Source organism: Diorhabda sublineata, chromosome 2, assembly GCF_026230105.1.
Source record: "Diorhabda sublineata isolate icDioSubl1.1 chromosome 2, icDioSubl1.1, whole genome shotgun sequence".
NCBI classification, from domain to species: domain Eukaryota; kingdom Metazoa; phylum Arthropoda; class Insecta; order Coleoptera; family Chrysomelidae; genus Diorhabda; species Diorhabda sublineata.
Genome location: NC_079475.1, coordinates 21731952 through 21754637, shown reverse-complemented (window position 1 = coordinate 21754637; position 22686 = coordinate 21731952). Strand labels below are relative to the sequence as shown.

At 29.5% G+C, this 22686-nt stretch overlaps 1 protein-coding gene across 1 annotated transcript in view; it reads right to left on the bottom strand.

The window, feature by feature from the left end:
* Positions 1–329: 329 nt before the first annotated feature.
* Positions 330–22686, bottom strand: part of LOC130452603 (phosphatidylinositol 4-kinase beta) — a 75376-nt gene continuing 53019 nt past the window's right edge. Inside the window, exons 4-11 of the mRNA XM_056791940.1 lie at positions 21135–21543; positions 19514–19744; positions 10988–11200; positions 9640–9843; positions 8315–8496; positions 7351–7569; positions 5181–5434; positions 330–5016 (exon numbers count right to left, since the gene is read on the bottom strand). Coding sequence (XP_056647918.1) covers positions 4832–5016; positions 5181–5434; positions 7351–7569; positions 8315–8496; positions 9640–9843; positions 10988–11200; positions 19514–19744; positions 21135–21543 — 1897 coding nt within the window. The 3' untranslated portion in view covers positions 330–4831. The remainder of the gene's footprint in view (positions 5017–5180; positions 5435–7350; positions 7570–8314; positions 8497–9639; positions 9844–10987; positions 11201–19513; positions 19745–21134; positions 21544–22686) is intronic.

Genomic DNA, 22686 nt, shown 5'->3' with positions numbered 1-22686 from the left:
GATCACTTGCTTAAAGTTTTTCCATCGGTAGATCTACATAAAACGATCCGGAAACTTGAAGATGTGGGTCAATTATAGTTATTAGATCTCTAATTCTTAGTAGTCTCACATAAATAATTAATGTTTAGTTTCTATGTGATCATTTGACAATACATTTTGTGTGTCAGTTTTAGTGTGATCTCATTTGAAATAAAACATTTTCAGAATTTTTTGGAATGTTTTATTTATACAGTTTTATATTAATATCAATAAATCTCAAATATAAGATATAACCACTGTTTTAAATCCACAATGCTTAAAATTAAATGTAGAAATAAATATATCTAATATTTTAAAAATTATATTTAACAAAATAAAATACATAAAAAACGTTCACTTTTTTACATATTTGGCCTCGAAAAGTTTTTGCATTTAGTATGAAAAATTGACTTGAGTATTTTTATGCACTTAATTAAAATATACACATTATATTTAAAAAGTTTATGTACACGCAGCCCATATAGATTGTAAATATATTAATTAATTATTTATGTGAATACCCTATTAACATTAGTATTTTTTTATTTTGGCGTTATTTTAATTTTAATTATACATTCAAAAAAATTCGAACCTATACAATATTAATTGTAATAATTAAATCACTCTATATTTTTAAATTATTTGGTAGTCCAAATAATGAATATATTTTGAAAGAAAAATATGAAAAAAAATCCATAATCTTGTTTGTTGGATTATTTTAGTGCTCAATAACATATTAAAATGTTATTTTTACAAATTTTTGAATATCCAAAACAAACCCATTAAAAACTATATATAGATCAAATCATTTGTTTGCATATGAAGCTTGGTTTCTAATAGAAAAATATTAAATTAAAACATGGGTGAAGATAAAGCACTTATGAAGGGGTAGAGTTGAAGAAAGGTAAAATGAGAAATGAAGATAAAAATAGCTTGACATACAATCCACAATAGAATTTATAGAGGAAACTTAACTACAGCTGTCAAACAGCGAAAACCAAAGTTCTTAAAAATACGAAAATGGACAAGTTAAGACAATATGGAAAGCAGAGAGGAGAATAAGCAGAGGTCTTGAAATAAACCGGAACTGATAAAATTTTAATTAAGTTTTTTTTCAGCTCAACTGTAATTTGAATAACGATAAAGTACAATTTGATATAAATGATAAATGGGTATCATCATTTTTTATTTGCTTAAATTGTTTCATGAGTTAGATCTTGACATATTTGACAAATGACCATAGTGGATTACTCTATTAGTGATAACTGACTACCGTAATATAAGTAATGTTCGCATTTTCAATCATTTGAAGTGCATCTAATAAAAATTATTTACTCTATGTCAGGATAAACCAGTAGTACTCGAATAGTTTTCTACTTATATGGGGTATATTGTTGTGTGACATTTGTTTGAATATGGTAAATAGCGACTATAAGCCATTACATTAATTTGAAACCAAACCATTTGAGTGACGCTGTTGCTTGCAAAAGAGTCTGTTTAAAATTTAGGAAGAAAAAACAGAATTCATGAACAATGGATCTTTTATTGTTTAATTGTCACTTAAAATTTTTTAAATAACGTCGTATCCGTAAAATTTTGGCGAATTTTTATTGCATTAATATTCGACATTGTAATAAAACAATCAAATTATTTTTGAAATTATCTAAAATATCGCCAAAATTAATTTTATTTCATAATTTGTTTTAACACTATGTATATTATAAAACGCTATTATATCATCAATAAAAAAATTCATAATTCCGTTGATACATTTTTTACTAATGATTTTTTAAACTTTGAGCATCTTAATAACAATAATATGTAACTAGTGAGACGATCTCAAGTAGTCATACCTACAGTTATAACTTCAACAAAGTTGTAGTGAGATTTTGAAAAAATCAAATTTATCGACAGACTTCAATTTTAAAACTAAGAATTGTACTTTTATTATTTTGCAGAAACCACTCAAAATTGTTTGTTAATTTCAATAGTAACAGCATGGATATGGTAATGTATATAGTGAATGACCAAAATAAAATAATCATTAGATTCATTAAAGCATCCCAAGTAAATACATTTATAAATCAACCATTATTAATGTCTACAACTTACAAATATTACAATACACTTGTGAATAAGGATAGAATAATTCCACAACTTTTCAGTGTCCAATTTGGGTCAAGGTGGAGCAAATTACAATTTGAAGAATATTCGAAAACACAACAACACAAATAAAAATTCATAAATTTCAACGTAGACAGGCTTTTTAACATTTGCAATTGAGCAAATGATTATATTATTTTAGAAGCTGCTGCAGGATTGTCCAAATATATTTAATATTTATTAACATATAAACCATAATTTTGAAAATAAAGTATTACTATAATATATGAGGGTTATGAAACTCACCTATTCTCAACCAAAATTTTCACCCTTAAATACTTATTTAGCTGCTTAAAACAAACGTTATATATAAGACTAACGTAACGATTTCCGTTACGATATGCGGTTATATAAACAGAGGAAGTATTTGCGTTGAACAAATGTGTGATTAATAAGATTATTTTGGTATATTTAACATCGACTTTTAGTAAAATTGAGTTGATTATTGATAAAGAAATAGAAATAATGAGCAGGAAATGTCTAGAATTCTAAAAGGTAAAAGATGCATTGTTAAGACAAAAAAAGGAATAATAACCACACTTTCTAAGTGATGCAAAATAGAAAATTGAAAAAAAGCTGAATTTCTTAGGCCCTTTTATATGTTTTGTTGCAAAACCGTCTTTATTTTAGATGTCTTCTGATTGAAAATTTGTTTCTGAAGTAGGTAAAAAAAGATCTAAAATTAAGACGAGTTTGCAACAAAAACTGAATTATGAGCTTTTATTAATGAAAAAAAAATTATCAAGTTGTAAGTGGAGCTCAAATTCTCATTTATTTTTATTGTTGTTTTTGTATGTTCATGAGTTCTTTCTATGTATGCAATTTTTTAGAGTTCATATTGCCAACTATTATATCTTAGTACTTTCTTTTTTATACAAAATACACAGTAATTTATGCTTTTTACATCCTATGTCATAAAAAGTAATGTATTGACCAACATTGTGAAACTCCACTACTCCATGAATAAAAATCAGATACATTCAATTCCTCTAAATATGTTCCAATGTAGCTTAAGCAATGCAAAAATATAAAGAGATGTGATATACATATTATAAGGTGTATTGCTTTCTAAAACTTAGAATCAGACTATGGTAGAGAACCAGAGAGAAATTTTATAAAATATTAGTAGACTCAGCAAAAAATTATAAAGATAATACAGTAAATTATGAAAACAACTATGATATAGTCATAAGAGATAAAATCTCTGCAGGATCTACTCAAAATATAGGATTAAGAATGGAAAAGTCTAAGCTCTCTTTTTCATGAACAATATAAAATGATGCATTCAATAGCTTCACGAAAACATTTTGTAAAAATGTGTGTAAAATGCAGCAGTTATAAACATAGGAATGAAACAAAAAAAAAGTAAAATTCCGGCGACAGTGACGAAATCTTTACAAGAGTAACAGAAAATAGAATAAAAATAGTTTAAAAAGACCTGGATATACAACTATATATTAGAACATACAAATTAAAAAAAGTGACAAATTCTCAATTTAATAATAGTAGTTTCAAATTAAGTTTTATGAATTATATTAGCAAAGTTAAAATTATTCATTATAACTTGAAGAATCATCAGTAATGTAGTTGCCTGGATTTAAATTTATATAAAGCAACATCAACAATTTCATAATTTCAATTCAAACTCAAAAACTGAAGAATAACATTTTTTAGAGTAAAGTATCATTTACAATTTATGTTTCTCAATTCAATTCGTAAATAGAGAATGTTTCTTGTTGATCTCTACCTCTATAACTGAGCGGTAGTTTTGCTACAAGAGCATCTTTAATAAGTTGAGAGACATTTATATTAATGAATTATAATTAGAAAATTTTATAGTAATTTATAGTCTCATAAAAGAAGAAGAAATGCAAGATTGCTTTTTGTTTGAAATTGCTTGGAATGGATTGATCAAACAGACTCGATTTCAAAGAAGAACAATTTTTTTTGATATTTAACTAGCTTTTCAGAAATTCTAAGGAGTATTCATATATTAGGTTATAATTTCCTAAGCTTGGATCAAATAAAAAACCTAAAGAAAGAAGTGGCAACAGTAAGCAGTTAAGCTATTATCTCAACAGTTTTTTTTCTCAATACAAATTGGTAGTCAACAACTTCTGTAGATTGAATGTGATGAGGATGTAAAAAAACTGGTAATGTAACAATGTTAAGTTATAACACTTTTGCAAGATATAGCTATTTTTAAATCAGTTTCTGCAAAATAAAATTTTATCTTAAAACACAATAATAAATTTCATTTCCTATAATAAGGAATTTTCTGCATTGAACTATAATGTATTAAAGTTTCAATAATATTACATCAATCTTTAATTCATTGCTAAAATGTTATCTTAATCAATTTTAAAATGATTCCAATGAAATATTAAATTTGTAAATATATATAATTGAGTAATAAAACTTAATTTAAAGTTGTGCATTGGAATCAATTATAAATTAATTGAAACAAACAATTGGTCCTTTATGACAGTATGCAGAACATCGGAGAACATAGGGTTCTCAAAGTAGTATTAAATTAAAGATAAAGTAATAAAATATTTAATTAAATCGTTAAAAATGTATATGTGAACACTCTGTACAGTTGATTCATCTAAAAACAAAATGCCAACTAGATAATGAAATCGTGGCACAGTTAGAGAATACCGTTGGTAAAATACTGGAAGCCGTCGTACAGTTTAGTGGACAGTGAATGGATACTGCCTTCTACCATGCGATTGACCTCCAGACGAAGTTGTTCTTCTGTCATATTCATATGAAAACGATTCTTAAGATTTTGTAAGGTTGACGCTCCTGATTTAAAACATGGTAGTTGAGAGCCTGAAATAAAAGATTAAATATACTTTAAAATTATTTGTATAGATTAGTCACAGATATAATCTAAAAAATAATCTTGTTATGCTACATTAAAATACAAATAGTTGGAAAACACAGAAGTAGATAAGCTCAATTACCCACATCTACAGATAGTATTCAATATTTACCTGATCTCATAATTTCAACTAAGGTAACAATCATTCCATGATGTTTTCTTGCCGCTATCAATCCCTGAAGAATTAAAATTTTGAAGTACTCGAACATATCGGAATTTTCACCACCCATTATCTCAACAAATTCTGGTGTTAACTTGAAGGGAGACTTTTCGAAGCCGAGATTTTTCGGCGATGTGGACAAAATGAAACCAAAATCTATATGTATCAAATGACCATCACTTTTCAATAATATATTACCATTGTGTCTAAAACAAATAATACATGTATTGTTAAATATTCCATATATACAAAAAATGAGTAATACTAAGGATTAGTAAACTCTATAAGTATTTGAAACACTATACAATGAAATCACAAAAAAATCCATATCTCCAAAACATAGAATTCTGCCATTTAAAATAAAAAATACAGTCAATAACTGTATTAGCATTAAGTTGGAATTTCTGGAACCACTGGTGATATTCATACTGAATATACTGTTTATACCACCACTCATAAATACATTGTCTGATGCACGTTTCGATAACCAAGTTATCAGTTACCTTCAGGGACTGAAGGTAAACTAAACGATAACTTGGTTGTCAAAACGAGCATCAGACAGTGTAATTGTGAGTGATGGTGTAAACAGTGTATTCAGTATGCATTGGGATCAAAAGTATAAAGGATAGAACAGATCAATGTGAAAAAAATTTTTCTTTTTATGGTTGAAGGATACAGTCTATTGGATACAGTAATTGAAAGAAAAATAGAAGATCGATGTGAGAATAATTTTCCCATTACTTTCACGTTTTATAGAGATTTGGCTTAAGAATATGATATATTACACTCGATAATTTAAGTAATTTGTGAAGAAACAGGAAAAATGTAAACTCTTTATGACAACAATTTTTTTAAATGAAAGAAGCCAGAAGAATACGGACAAAGAAAATGCATCCACATTAATCTTTACTCTTACCACCAAACATTACATCTGTATTACAACTATCAACTCAGGTAAAAGAGAACTGAAAGTGTTAAAGTTAATACAAGATCTTGATAGTAACGAGCATAAGCTTTGTAGTTCTTGATGCCGACTTGATGTTATAAAAGCATCAACAAACGTTCAACACAAAGCTATAGCTAACTTCTGTAGACATGATAAACAAGTAACAGTTTACAGTGACAACTTGGATTGATGGTATCCATGCTGTTAGTATATTCCGAAATATTCACATTAGAATATATGTTTTTTTTTTGGCCAAAAGAACATTGTCCATTTAGCCACGAACTATAGTGTTAAATATATTAAGGATGTCAGATTTGATACCAACTGAACTGAATATAACCCATCCAAAATCACCATGCATGTTGTCAGTATCAAATTGGATAGGTTAAGGGTAAATGTTTCACACCTAGGGGTCCCTCGGGGTGACATTAACTCACAAGCAAGGTTGACCACGGTACAGACCTCTTGGGTTGAGTAAAGAAGAGACGAAATTAGATGGTTAAATGTTAAAGACAGTCAGCTTGTTTAATGCCAATAAGCTCATTAAGTTAAATGAAGAGAAGACATTGATTTTTATAAGGTTCTCATACATTTTTTCTGTATGCTGCATGTATTTAATACATTAAAAAAAGTTTTCCATGTCGCATATATGGTTACAATTGTCGCACTAGTTGAATCTACTGCATTTATTTTATAAATGTGCGCTGGATAGCATGCATGTCCAAAAATATGTATGCACAACAGATGGTGTTCTAAACGGTCGAAAATTACAGATTTATATGAAAAATAATATCCATATTAAACCTTTTGTACAAAATAAACAAAATCTAATTTTATTTCATGCCATTTCATTTCATTATCATACATATACGTATGTATGCGTATACCAATAGACAAATAACACCACCTCTCCCAATTCTGAGTAGCCTCACCAATAAATATATTACAAGGCAGATGCATATGCGCTATTTGAGTGCATGGCATTGGTTATAATTATAATATTATAATTGAAGTCTTTCTTCTTTACACAATATAAATGAGTTAAGTATTATGCTTGAACTATAATTCTATTAAATATTTAATCTGGATTTCTATCTATAAAATTTTCCTCACAATCAACAAGATATCAAATTAGCGATTATTTAATAAGGATACATAATAAAACTCGACAACTACCTGTCTTTCACTTGTATTACGTAACATATGAGGCAGTAAGCAGCACAACTTTGTACAAAATTCTTCTGAGCTGTAAGAAATTCTTCTGAAGTTATAGGTCCAAATTCATTGATGAAGTATTGAAGGAGTGATAATTGACAATGTTTCTTCACTTGATGAAGAGAAACTGTGTTCAATATTGGTTCTATCAGGCCACTGTCATCTGACAAACACAATATTCTGCAAATGAAAGGCATAAATATTAATATCATCATTATACACTATTATAAAAAAAAGAATGAATATAATAATAAAAGCAATAATAATAATACCAAGCACATGCCTTTATTTCAAAGTCTTAGATACAAAGGCGGTTTTCAACTACCAAGTAAAATAAACATATATTTAAACAGTAGTGAATCTGGAAATCCAGACAGATAATGAAAAATAAGTTAGGTGTTTTCAAAGTATCAAATAAATCGTTTTTAGATCAAACTACATTTTTGTAAACAGAAGAATTTATAAGTTCTATCCATGAATAATTGATCAAAATAACAAGAAATTTCACATTAGAGGACAACATATTATTCCAGATAAATATAAAAGATAACAGTAGTGATTTGAAATCTAATAAAAGATAAATTCCATGCTTTCTATAGTCATGCTTGGTAGATAAGTTGACTGGACTCGAATGATTAAATGACTTTACACCAAATTATAAACAGATATCTAAAAATTATCTGCAACAATTACATAGAATATAACAAATTGAGATATACAGATATTGTTGAGATATGAAGTAAAAATGTATCAAGATAGCAACAAAACTTTTTACTATTGTTTTAGCAATTAACAGTTTTGTTTCCATTTTGATATAGAATTAAAATTACATTTTTACGACTTATTTTGCACAACAAAGTAGATTGTAAGGAAAATTATATATAATGATATTTTTGATTATGAATATATGAAATAATAATTTTACCTATATGGATGCAACCAAAGTGGAACATGCTCCATTTCCCAGATTTTCTGAAAAGTCTCTAATATTTGGGAAGCCATTAGTTCTTGCCTTAAATCGTCTCCGCATTTTACAATGACAGATAATAATTTCCAAGTTGATAGATAGCCATATGGAGAACTTTCTCTAATTCTCTGTTCTTTATCCTGAAAAACATTCATTCTTTATTTTATGAAACACACAATACGATTTCAAATTGCTAACAGTAGTTGAGAAACAATTCATTTAATATAAATTATTACTTTGTAATTAAAAGTAAAAAGCGATATCAATTTTTGTTTATTGATTTTGATAGAGTAGCTATGTGGTGAGTCAATTATTACTTGTGACCATTAGTTTTATAGCTGGTAATAATAACATAATTTTAGTTATAAAATAGAAAAGAAATGTAATAGGCAATAACATATAACATAAATGTCATGGAAGTATGTCTATTATTCCAAGACAAATGAAACTTGTTTTATAAATTGTTAAAGAGAAATAAATTTGAAGTCATACTCCGACTGTATGGAACTGGTTTAGCAATACAAATGAATTACATGTACTTCAGTAGTGAATATATCACTGAAAAGCACACAGAGAAAAGCACAAATCTGTTAAAAAATAACATGAGTAAAACATATTGCCATAATGCAATCTTAAAGAGTTCATAAAAAGATTAAAAACAAAGCAACGTGAGGAAAGGAGATATATACAAAGAAATATTTCGAGAAACTAAGAATCTGAAACTAGACTGGTAGAAAATAGTAGACTCAGGTTCCCACTAGATATGCAGTGCTTCAAATGCCTTTATCAAATATCTAGTTTTGTGTCCTTAATGTTTCATTATTAGCAGAAAATTTTATATTCACTGACATAAATGAAATATCTAAATTAGCTTCAAGGAAATTAAGAAATTTTACAATACACTAAAATAATCATTCCCACTTGGACTTCGGGCAAGGCTTGTGGAGTTGTGCAAGCAAATCTAGTATATTGTACAAAGAGCACCATCTAAGATTGTAAGATCCAAAACCAGACTATACGTCAAAACCATTCATTTTATATATATGAGAAATGAAACAACACAAATCCAAAGATATTGGCCAATCTTTACCAATACACCCAAGTAAGGTATGGAAACTTTTTCACTGGACACCAGCAAATTTTTCCAAGCGATTCCTTAGTATAGTGGGGGTCAATGAGCTTCGTTCAACCCAAAGATATACGTACTTAGTAAAATTTTTTGTATATATTGTATTTTTATATCAAACACATTGATGAATTCAAAAGAAGAATCCTATAATTACCTGCCAGGGTTCTTTCAGTACTGCAGCAGAAGGATCTTCTGGATCATGTGTAAATTGTTTACTTTTTTCCTCATGAAAGAAGTCAGATAATCGTCTTCGAATTTCACTGGCTGGAATGGACATTGGCGGTTCTCTAGAGTCGCTAGATTCTTGACTCATTTGTGAGATAGTATCTCTGTCTATTGATTTTCTTATTTGAGTGTACTGAAATGAAAAATTAAGTTGAATTTCTTACATAAATAATTGTAAAGACTAGTAATAAATCGCTAAGTATTCAATTCAATTCTTTCATAGATTTCTCTATCTATATAGAGCAGCAAAGTTGTGAAATTTATATTGCTAATATATTAACAGTTGCCTAATAACACACAATAAAAAAACCAGAACGTTTATTCCTGAAATGTCTCACGACGGCATAAGATGGGAATGGCCTTGAGCGACTTTTTATTAAAAAATAAGTTGTGCTATACTACTTACTAGAAATGTAGTATAGTATAGACATATATATGTAAAGTTTTTAAATTGTCAGTTGAGTTTGGACGCAGGTGCTCCTGGTAAAACCATCTAGTTAAATGAACTATGTAACAAATTTCATTATTTTAATATTGAATTGAAACAAATTTAGCTGTAACCTTACATTTTTCAGTTTATTATTTATATTTTATATTTATTATTGAAGTAATTCTGCTTTATTTTTCTGATAATTTGATTGAGGTAAATATATTTACAAGTTCCAATTTGACAAAAATTTTCCTATAATTATATTCGTTCTGAAAGAACAAATGGATAAGTAATGATTTGAATTAAAATTTAATTTAATAGTGTTTTATAACACTACAAATAAAAAGTTTTCAAATTTGGATCAAATATATGTAATAGGGATGCTGGAGATATTGATGGATTTTATTTTTACCAGATACTGAACTGACCAAATCCTCATGAAATGTGTATCTAGGAAGTCGTTAATCTATGTGCAAACTAAGAAATTTAGATGTTTGAACATGTTTAAATATGGAAAAAATGACAAATTTTTTTAAATGAGTTAAAATCAGTATTTCTCTACATATTCTTTGTTAAGATATATAATTGTGTTTTTACAAATTAAAAACATAATGTAAATTATTTATGTTTGTTTATTTTATTCCTCTATATAACTTGTATTCTACAACGATTATATATGTGAAACATTCTCTAATAAAATGTTATTTAATGCCAGTCAAGGTAAATATCTCGAGGAGTAATGGCTACTAGTTGTACCATTGTATTTTTCTCTTAATAAATCATATTAATGATGTTATTAAATAACAGACCATTAAGAAGATACCAAAGAAAACAAAAAAACGTTTACCTGTTGTGAAATTTCATCATCTTCTTGACTCCAGTCAGGATCTAAATCATCATAACAACCTCCACACATGCTGAAAGCTGAAAGGGAGATAGTTTCATGTTTTAGATTTTCTTCAGATTTTGTGTGCCTCAATGTTGGCATTATTTTCTGCGGCACAGGAGAACTTTCTAAATCATCCACTTCAACTACTTCTACGTAAATAATATAAGGAGCCTGAAACAAATAGAATGATGAGTTAATTAAATATTAGTAAACTCTGTTCACATACATTATAATACAAATAATTGAATTGTATTAGGAAAGAGTCGTGGAATTAAAACATAACGATACCTTGCTTAGAATTTAATTATTTGGGATTAAAAAAAAAGATATCCAATAATAATATTAAATACATTTTGAAATGATGAATATACACAACTCTGAAATATTGAAAAAATTGGTTTCAATAAGCTTCAGCTTATAGTAATTAAAAATGGAGAACTTCTGAACGAAAAGTCTTTAATAAAGACATTGTAGCATTTAGTGGTATGTAAAAAAATCTGACAAACGAAAATATCGCTTGCTAACTCCATTAATGCATTTCAAGAATATCAAATAGTTTACCTATAAATGAAAAGCTATCTTACCCTTCTTTTTCCATCTAAATAAATTGAGAAAAAATTAAAATCATATCATATACATTGAAGCTGGAGACCGAGTGTTAGCAGTGGATTTGATATCAACTTCATTCAAAGGAATTTATATAAGCAAAACTACTCAGAACCAATTAATACATTATCACATTTACAAAAATCTACCACATGTATATTTCACATTTCTCAAATGTCACTAGTAACCAGACACCCTCGAGCTACGGGAAGTGGAGACTACTACAACTCTTATTGGAAATAAAAACAATATAAAATTTGAAACAATATGAGTCAAAGTAAACTAGAGAAAATGTCTCACTATTTAGTTTCAAGATGACAATTTCTTTAATTTCTTAGACATTTTAATATGTTTATTCTTCTAAATGTTTTTGATTTTAGATCTCTTCTGGTTTAAAATAAGTTTCTTTTATAATTTATAATTTTTTAAAGACCGATATAAATTAATAAGATAATATTAATTAAGAAGTTAAGTAAAGTGCACTGCTCTATTTTGTAAATTTTAATACAATTACAAATAATTTGATTGATAGCTGCTACATATTTTTGAGGTATAAAAGGATAAATTAATTTTATAGGCGTTTTCTTATTGGGAATGTGGCAATGAAACACCAAAGTATTCTAATTTTAATATATATTCCGAGCTTTCGAAAACTTATGTATTCATTGTTGGGAAAATAATTAATTTAGATTTGCGGTGGTTTTAAATTTTGTTAATTCTTGTAAGCCTTAACCCACATAATAGTAATAAAAATGATAATCAACAATTTATATCTCTTCCCTTCATAAATGATCTGTCACAACAATTCCAACATTTATTCAAGATATATGATTTGAAAATTTGTAACAAACCCAATAACGTATTGTCAAAACAGTTTTCTATGATAAAACCAATGACATCAAAAACTAAAAAAGAGCAATATTGTTTATAAAATTCTTTGTAATAACTGTGAAGCCACATATATTGGCCAAACAAGCCAATACTTGAAAAATAGAATAAAAAGTCACAAATATGACAAAAAATACCACAACTCAACAATCAGTTTGATTATACAAATACAAAAATTTTGTAATATATTTTTAAAAAACACTGAATTCGTCAACTTCAAAATTTAAAATCCAAATTGACGATTGATAGGAAAATTAAGCGTATCGATTCTTTAGAATATTGAATCTAATGTTTTTTGAAAAGATTCTTAAATAATTGATTCCCAAATGATGAATACATTGGTATTGCTTGCCAACTTTCTGCGTAGTTTGATAACATTATATAGTATAATTTCAAATTTTGATATAAACCAATAAAAAAAAATTATTTCATATATAATATAAATGCTTTTATTTTTGATATATATAATAAAAATTTACACAACTGATAAAAAACTCGTTTATAGAAGGAAAAATACCACGCTCGGGATTTCCAATGAACCGTTCAGTATGATACTAAAAATATATCACCAGAATTGAGGTATTCGTTTACTTTTGGCCGCAGAATGTGTTACATAATAAAAACTACCATAAAAATAAACGGGCATTTAATTTTCAAATCCTTGTTAATGCAGAAATGAAGCGCCAAAATAACATGGTATTGGACTTTGTAGCAAATATAGCATTCGCTGAAAAAATATTGTCGACCTGTCTGAATATAAGCATGATTTGTGTTGTTTCCGTGAAATGTTTTTGTTTTGTTGCAATAAAGTTATTAATTCAATTGTTAGAAAGTTTTTATTACAAATATGACGTTCGTTACTGTGAAATCCTCAATTATCGAATCATTGTTTGTAGGTAAAAGGATAAATTTTTCCAGTCAATTATTAAAACATTTTAATTGCCCCACATTGTTACAATTTCCCTACGAGAATTTGAAAAGGCTATTTTTTAAAATTTTTGTATTATTTACGTAAAAAAACACGTCCAACTTTATACAGAGATACAGAGACTGCAAGTAGATGTTTTATTAAAAGAACGGTAAATAACTTCAGATTTTTCAATTTTAATAAGTCACTTCGAAGGTAGTATAACAGAATTAGTATAACAGAAGTAAGAGCCAAACTTCTTTGAATGACAGCTGCTTACAGTGAAGCATTCTCTTTTGAATGTAGTATTTTTCACTTTTATAAACAAATCAAAATATCGTTACCATTAAAATTGTCCTTCTTCCTCCGGGAACATATTGGTTCTACTTATGATACTAACGCCAGTAATAATTTTTTAAGCTGAATCTTTGGTACATTTCAGCATTAGTATTGGTAATTTAGAGCATATCATCCACGAACCTTCGATAGAGCAAAATAACGGTTCGATGGGAATCAAGTCACAAATATTAAAATGATTCTTGACGAGCACAGCGCGGTTCTTTAATACTTGCGTCTAAAAGAGTTGACATCAACTCAAATGCATGAACATTTGGTGAATAAATTAGTGGCAGTATCATATGAGGTAGTGACAAAGTGGTGTGGTGAATTTAAATGTGGTTGAGAGTCTTGTACACACCGCTACTACACAAGAAAATGTTAAAATAGTCCACGAACGCGTGTTGTAAGATAGACATGTAACTATTAGACAAGTAGTTGAAGATAATTTTTATTTGCAGACGAAGAAGAAATGCTAGAGCACCGATTTCGATGGTTAACATTAATGGAGAGTATACTGAAAATATATATAAAAATTGTGGCTTTGCCGATTTTTATAAGTGGATTAGTGGCGGAGCAAAGGGATCGGCCTTAATAGAGTGATCCCAATCCCAACCCGCCAAATTCCAAATAGTATAATGGACAAATATATGAATTTCTGCGTGTACGTTTTTCTTCCTGTGTGGAAATAACAAACCATATTCGTTTGAAGAGAAAAAATAACTTCCCTAGGTACATGCCGTGACGAATATTGAATTATATTTGCCTGGACGGTAGTCGACTTCTTTGGAATTCATGTACATAGTGGTAATATCCTTGAAAATAATCGAAATCTGGTTTGCTATTTACAAACTAATGCGTGGGTAGAAATTCCCATCTCTATACAATGCATATTGAGAATAAAGATATGGATTCTTTGATGTCGCGCCACTGCTTTTATACAATTATGCGTTTACGTTTTGGTTGATGTCGTTCAGTCTCGCACTGTTACGAACGAACTGGAACACTTAGTTAATAATGGCGAAGTTTAACGCGAATAAGGATGAAATTTTCGATTTTCAAGATGAAAACTATAAAAATGTTACGATCAAAGAATATGCGTAGAAAAAGAACGCATTTTCAGTAGGAAAAAAACAGTAACATTGATTTGTTCTTCTTGAATAAAAATGTATGCGTAAGTATAAAAATAAGAGCGGCAGAAGTGAAACTTTTTATGTTATTCGAAAACTGTCAATGAGTATGCAAAAAAATACATTGTAGTTAAGTAAAACTGACTTGAAACTATAATGGAAATGATTTATAATGAAAATCGATAAAAAGTACAGATTAACCCAAATTCTTCATTCCACAATTTTGTAGCATATTCATTGACAGTTTCGAATAACATTTCACTTCTGAGGCTGTTACTTTTTGGCTCATACATTTTCTGTATATTCATTGATAATAAATGAAAATGAGAAAATTATTATTTTTGTTCTGCTATTTTCTATCTTATATATTCTTTCATGTTTATTTTTTCTTCGTCTTGAGTTTTTTATCAGTTTTATTTCTTCTGGATGGATCATTCTTTTATTACATTATTCTATTATTTTTTTATTGTTGATATTTTGAATATCCTACTGTAATCGATCATTATTACTTGGTTTTGTGAGACGTGGCATTTTCGTTTTTGTTAATTTTATTGGCTGAATATTTTATTCCTGTTGATTTGATTTCATTTTATATTTTCTCATATATTCTTTGTGGTATTGTCTTTTTAAGCTCCATCAAAATGGTTTTTGTATGAAGGGCTAAATTTTCAGTGTCCAGAATCACCTATACCATTGAGTTTCAATATTATTTGAAAATTAGATATCGTATTTCCATGTATGACAGGTGGCCTAATACCTTGATATATAACTATTTTTATATTTTATATTGGGAAATATATGTATAAAAACAGCAACATCCTATTGACCTCCATAGATTCGTTGTTTTGATAAATGGTTGTAATAATCTTCTTCATGTTAAATTTATATATCGTATACTTCTCTTCCACAAATAAATTATTAATAATTGTTCCGGCCATCTTTAATGAATTTTAATATTATTAATCGAATAATACCATGACATTCGCAAATGATTGGAATTAAAATTTTTTGTCCATCTATCTTCTTCTATCATCATCTAATTTTTAATTACAAGAAGGAATTCTTCAAATATGACAACACTAGTTACAAAACTCTGATAAACTGGGAAGTTTGAACTAGTCCTAAATTCTACGAGGATCTATTGATATTCACTTAGCATAGACCAGTTCCATGCATAAACAAAATATTGCGTTACCATAGCGACGAACAATAATTTATTAGAAGTGTCAGTGTAAAGTTTGACGTCAAAAAAGTAAACCAGAGTCCACCGAAATTGTGAAAATCGAAAAATTGGAGTATCGAGCCATCATCAAGTACTTGTATTTAAAATGGTTAAGAGGTAAGTAGATTAACGAAGATATTCTTAATACCCTTGGTGATCAATGTCCTTCGTATGCGTGAAAAATTGAACTGCAAGCTTCAAAAGAGGTAAATTTTCCATTGAAGATGATGACCGATCGGGAAGGCGGCCAGTTTCTGTGTCAGTCCTCGAAAATATCGATGCAGTTCATGACAAGATTTTATCAGACCGTCGAATTGGGCTAAAACGGATATCTGAAGCACTGGATATTTCATACGAACGCGTTCATCATATAGTTCTCGTCAATTTGGACATGAGAAAATTTGCTGCAAAATGGATCCCCAAATGTTTGAATGTTGACCAAAAGCGTGCAAGGGTAGAAGCATCGCGTTCCGTCTGTGCTCGATTTGAAAACGATGTAGACTTCTTCAACCGAATTGTTACTATGGATGAGACTTGGATACATTTCTATGATCCAGAAACAAAGCAACAATCGATGGAATGGCGACACTCTGGTTCTCCAAGACCTAAGAAGTTTCGTGTCCAAAAATCTGCTAGAAAAGTTCTTGCTTCAGTTTTTTGGTATTGCCATGGAGTAATCATGATTGATTTTTTGGATAAGGGTAGAATAATAACTGGAGATTTTTTTTGCTTCTTAATCTGTTAGACTAAATGGTAATAAGAAACAGATAAAGAGTTCAACATATTTGTTGGCTATCATGCCAAAACTTTTATAGTGTCCCGTAAAAAGTTCATTTTAATTATAGGTACGTATGTTAGTCTTCACTTATTTGTTTACTTAGTAAAAGCGTTTTATATTATAACTACGTTCAATTCTCTCCAGGTCTCTTTATAAAATAAAATAAAATTGCTGGAGATTTAACCGGAAATCTTTTTTCATCTTCTTTTAAGTGTGTGTTTATAAGCAGATTAAAATTATCGTTTTTCAAATATATCGTGTTCCTCATGTCGCCGTCGTTCCTTTTATAATAATTTCTGTTGTAGGCATTGTTCTTCCTCTTAGAAGAGAATTAGTCTCAAAAGATGACTGATTTTCATGTTGTAGGATTTCAGTCAAATATATGTTCAGAACGATTTTCCTTATTAGGATTATGAACAACAGAGGCAGGTTCAAGGGTTGATTCGCGTTGGAATTTTGGAAATTCTCGACGTTTCGACTTCCATTTTGAAGCCATTAGAGAGTGATGGTGGTGATCCCCTTCTGTGATCTCAATCTACCTACTACACGCAGCTCCTTTTTTGGTTAATTCCAAGACCTCAATCTTCCTGATCCTTTCTAAATCATCTTTATTTTAGGTCTCATCTGATTTGAAATTATTTTTTTAATTTCAAAATATGATTAAGATTGAGAGTGTCGAAATGTCAAGTTTTTTATCTGTTATAAATCTGAAAATATACTGGCCCCATTATATACAAAATTAAAAAAGCAAAGCTAGAAATAGAAAAGAAAACGAATATTATTTACTCTATACCATGTTTAAATTGTCCAAGAAATTATATAGGAATGACTATGCAATATGTAGAAAATAGGATAAATGGTCACAAATATACTAAAAATGCTTCAACCGCATTACATAAACATGAACAAAATTAAAAGCATGAGTTTGATTTTGAAAATACCAAAATATTCAAGATAACTCAAGATAAAAATAATCAGAAATTGACAATCAAAGAAATGATCTTTACAAAACAAAATAAATTATCCGTTAATGATAAACAGGACATAAAAAACTAAAAGTAAATTTATTATAATTTAGTAAATTAAATTTTCAAACATATATATCGTTAAGTATCTGAGGTAGGTAAACTGATAATCTAAATTACTCCCCTCTGTCACATTATGACTTTACTTTCTGACATTTTGAAAAAAATAATTTTAACAAATATTTTATTTCATATTTTTCAATAATTTTTAATCATTTTAATTATAAGTATTTCAATAACGCTCCAAGATAGAAGCGAAACGTCAAGATAAAATAAAATCCTAATAAAAATCAACCTAAGAGCTCTAGAAGTTTTATCAAAATTATTAAAAGATTTATAATTAAAATAATTAGAAAATATGATATAAATTGGATAAAATATGAAATAAAATATTTGCTAAAATTATTTTTTTAAATGACAAAATGTCAGCAGTCAATCTTAGTCGCTCGAACCTCATTAACGAAAACATAAAAGCAACCAAATGCGAATCTGTTTGTATTCTTATTTATTTAAAAAACAACAACAGATGTCTTCAGTGTTGAAAAATGTTAAAAGTAAATGAAAGAAAAGCGGAAATTTCCGAGCCTAGTGTAGTGGGTATAAGTCAATTTTTGAAACTGTAGGTGAAAAGTACAGACCCACTGGTATAGATCGTGAATCCGGTCCTGTTCTATTATATTAATAGCATCCAAATTTACGAGAATACAACTGGTATTCTTTCCAACAAGGTCTATTTCTATTTCTTTAAGGTATTCTAGGGATCTAAAAATCCGAATGATCTAGAAAGCCGTAGGATATATATTAGCGGTAGTTTAGCAGCCGGAGTTAGTAACTAATTTGATGTCGTGGTGACATATCGAAATAGTAAAAACCAAATGACGAATTCAAATAAATTAGATAAGTGTTTAGTAATAAGGGTTAGTGGATAGCCAACAGTTGGGGTATAAATGAATTTCGTAAGATACACCGTGTGTATAAATTCATCCCACTGTTTAAAAATTGTATGAATAAGATCATTATAGTATGAATTTTTAGGTTAAAAATGTATATATAGCTCGATTTGCCTAAATTGTAGATTAAGTCACTTTTGTTCTCGGCGCGCCACATATTTATTGGCACCTGGAAGTAAATATTATTACAACAACCATGTAGATGATTTCAAAACATAATTAACAGTTTTTAGTAAGAAAATAAAACGTTCAATTTGAACAAATAATAATATTTTGTACATCTAAATTTAATTATGATTCGACGAAATAATTTATCATTCACATGAATCTCTTTCAGTTTATGCTGTATTTTTATGGCGGAATATCATTTTTGATTGAGGATAACTTTACCTACCTCTTTCCCCATTTTATTCATATATATCTATAATCTATATATCTACATATAAACAAGATATTCCCAGTTTAAACAACTTGGAAGACGCGTACAGACACACAATAATACTCTTAAGCGTCCCAATCGGACCTCTGCAGAGGAAACAAATCCTATATCAGGCCCACCCAATTCCAAAACCAAATTCAAAACAAACGAAATTCCTTTCAATGATTATCATATCACTTTTTTGGGACGTCTATTGAACTTACCTTATCTTTGGAGTTTAATACAGCTGCCACTTGCGGTGGTATCCTAACGATAAAATGGGGATTTTGACTATTTAGTGGCAACCATACTCTGGATGGTAGATTCAAATTCAATGTTGTCAATTCCGCTACAAGTCTTGTTGTTTTTGCTTCTTTCGTAGGTATTGAACTAAGTAATTTGCCGATCATTATAAGTGCTTGCATAAATTCCAGTTCGGGTCGTAATCTAGGCGCCTGCAACGTATAAAAAAGCCTCCTTTATATTCCGAGTCATTTATTACCTGTTTTTTAATATTATTAGTTAAATAATAAATTTAAATCTGACAACTTTTCTAACTTACTAACTCATGAGACTTGAAATAAAAAGAAAAACTTTTTAGTGTAGATTTTTGAAAAAAAAAAACTAATGAAAACATTTTGTAACCTTAAAAGTTAATACTACGAGGTATATTCAATATAAGTTCCGTTTCTATTTCTATTAGCGATATCGCAGCGATCACAGTTCCGAGCATGCGCGGCAGTTACTCTGACTCAAGCACAAGAAATGTACGCCAGTTTTAGTTCGCTGCTGGCGACTGTTGTTTGTAGTGCTTCTTTATGATGTCAGTCTTAATCAAAAATGCCATAGCTTGGGAAATCAATTCTTTAATTTGGTTTCTAAATGCGAAGAAAGTTGAATCAAGTGAAATTCATTGCCAAATCTGCCCCCCCCCACGCCCAAGAATGGTAATGGGGCCCGGTAGTCGCCTCGGGCGCGTCTACGTGGGTGTGAATAGAGCGGCCAGTGCAAAAGACAGCTCATTTTTATAGGCTTAATCCATCACAGAAGCAATCGTTCTAGAAAACCACAAGGAACAATCTAAGAAAAAATAAAAGCTGGTTTGGACATTCAACAAGGATGAAACAAGATAGATTAAGCCTTAGCTGCTACTTTTTCCGACATGATAATTATTGTTCAGTTTCGGCTCGTACTAATATTGTAGCCAATTTAATTGCGTTGATAGAAATGATTTCTCGCATGCTACAAGTCGTAATAAACTGGTTTGTGCGACTGGCGAAGACTGTTTGGTTTATCATTAATGATGGCAGTTGTAACTTAAGACTCCCTAGATACATACCACTCATGTATTTTTATGTAACGCTTGGGTCAGATTTTAGAGAAACGAAGTTGCCAAATGTAAATTTTTGTTGATATATTAGATATTATAAGTATGTTGGCAAACCGTTCCCTCTTTCATCTTGGAAGATCTGATAAGAATGACTCTTGGCGACTTTGAAGACAGAAATAAACTAAAGCTACGATTAATGGTTAGGCCAATAAATTGATTTGGACAAATTCCATAATATTTATTATAAATTCTGTTATTTTTTCGAAAATATTAACAAAACCAAATTGTAAAAATCTAAAAAATGCGTTTTTACATAAATGAATTTACAATAAAAAGACAAGTTGATAAGGTACGTGAGTGGAAGTGTTCTAAAAGCCATTTTAGAGAAAACCTTTCTTCGCAAATGTAACCTTATCTAATACCTGTTCAATAGGTGGGTGGAATAGCTAAAGTGAAATATCAATTTTTTTATCAAAAATTATATTCTCTCACAGCAAACAGAACAAAAAACTTACCGAACATATGCATTCAGTCTTTTCTCCCCTAAGATCATTAACTACGTTTTGACAACTATCAAAACATACACAGCCGTTATCGAAAGCTCTGCCCGAACTCAAATCTCCCAAACTGAGTTTCGTTGTATTTGGCGATCCCTTCTTCAAACCGGGAAACAATGCTGAGGCATCACTGTGCGATCTCTGATGGGTTTTTTTGATATATTGCGGGACGGTCAGTTTATCTCCGACGGCGGAATTTAAAGAAGTGGTCATGACTTTTTGGTCCTTTGGTCTGAGTTCGTCGGAGAGTATGAGGTTGCGCAATTTAACGCCGTGAGGTTTCTTTTTGGTTGGTACAGACGCATCTGAACTAAAAGCGTCTAACAACCAGGCACACTTCAGTGAAAAGTCTATGGATTTTCTACATCTACAACAAAAAATATAAAATAACATCTGCACTTATACAAGATATTGAAATAAGATTAGTGGAATGGGTTAATATTATTAAATTGTGACCATCTTTTCTAACAATACAGAATAATTCATTTCTATTCTCGGCTCTTAATAATAGTATTTCTAGGAGAGCAGTAGTACTTAGTAAACTGTGTCTTAATCTGCCAGTTCCTAGACCCAGGGCAGTAATAAAAGTGAGCTCGATCGGTGAACTATTGAGGTTTTTCCAGGTCAAAATTGAAGTTTGAAACCAGTGAAAATTAGAGATGCAGCAAAAACATTGCGCTAAACATTCATTTGCGAGTTTACAAGTTTGTATAATTTAAAAATGTGACAATATGAATAAGAATCGTTTAATTATAGAATGTGCGAGGCCACTAGGGAAAAACCTATAGAAATTGAAGAGGCTGTCAAACATTCGAGTCCATTCAGTTCACTTCAATGACCCAATACTGATAATCTACAAGGTTTTATCAATATAATAGCAAAATTTTACATGAACCAAATTTCTTGTTTGAGGTAGCAGGATATTAGATCAGCATTGTTTGAAAAATGATAGTTTATTCGGGACGGAAATATGAGAATCGGAAACAGATGGAAAACGAACATTCTAATTAGATGAAACGTAGATGATTGGAAAACTGATATCTCGTTAAATCGGTTAAAAAGATTACGCAAGCATTTTTCGACGGTTTATCAACGGGTTTACAGGTCAAATGGGAAAGATCGTCGTTTAATAATAACCCAGATTTGAACTAATGAAGTTTCTGGGTACATGTTGTATGTATGTATAATTTAGGACGTCATATACACTTCTATTGTGTCCTTTTTACTTGCTGTGTGAAGTTTGACAGCTGATCTATGATTACCACTCCTTTCAGGAAGTTCAAGGTATGGGATGGATTTAGCCCCCAAAGATATTCTATTTCATACCCCTTCAGGTGCAATGATCTAGAATTCTATTATCTTGTTCTCTTCGAAAGAATGTGGAAAGATGTTCTCTACGTAGCAGATCTGGTAGAGCTAGTGTCTTCAAGTGTCCATTTAGAAGGCTAATGTACATTTTAGTTTGCTTGAATATGTGTCAAAGTCCATTATAATGAAATGTATTGCTATT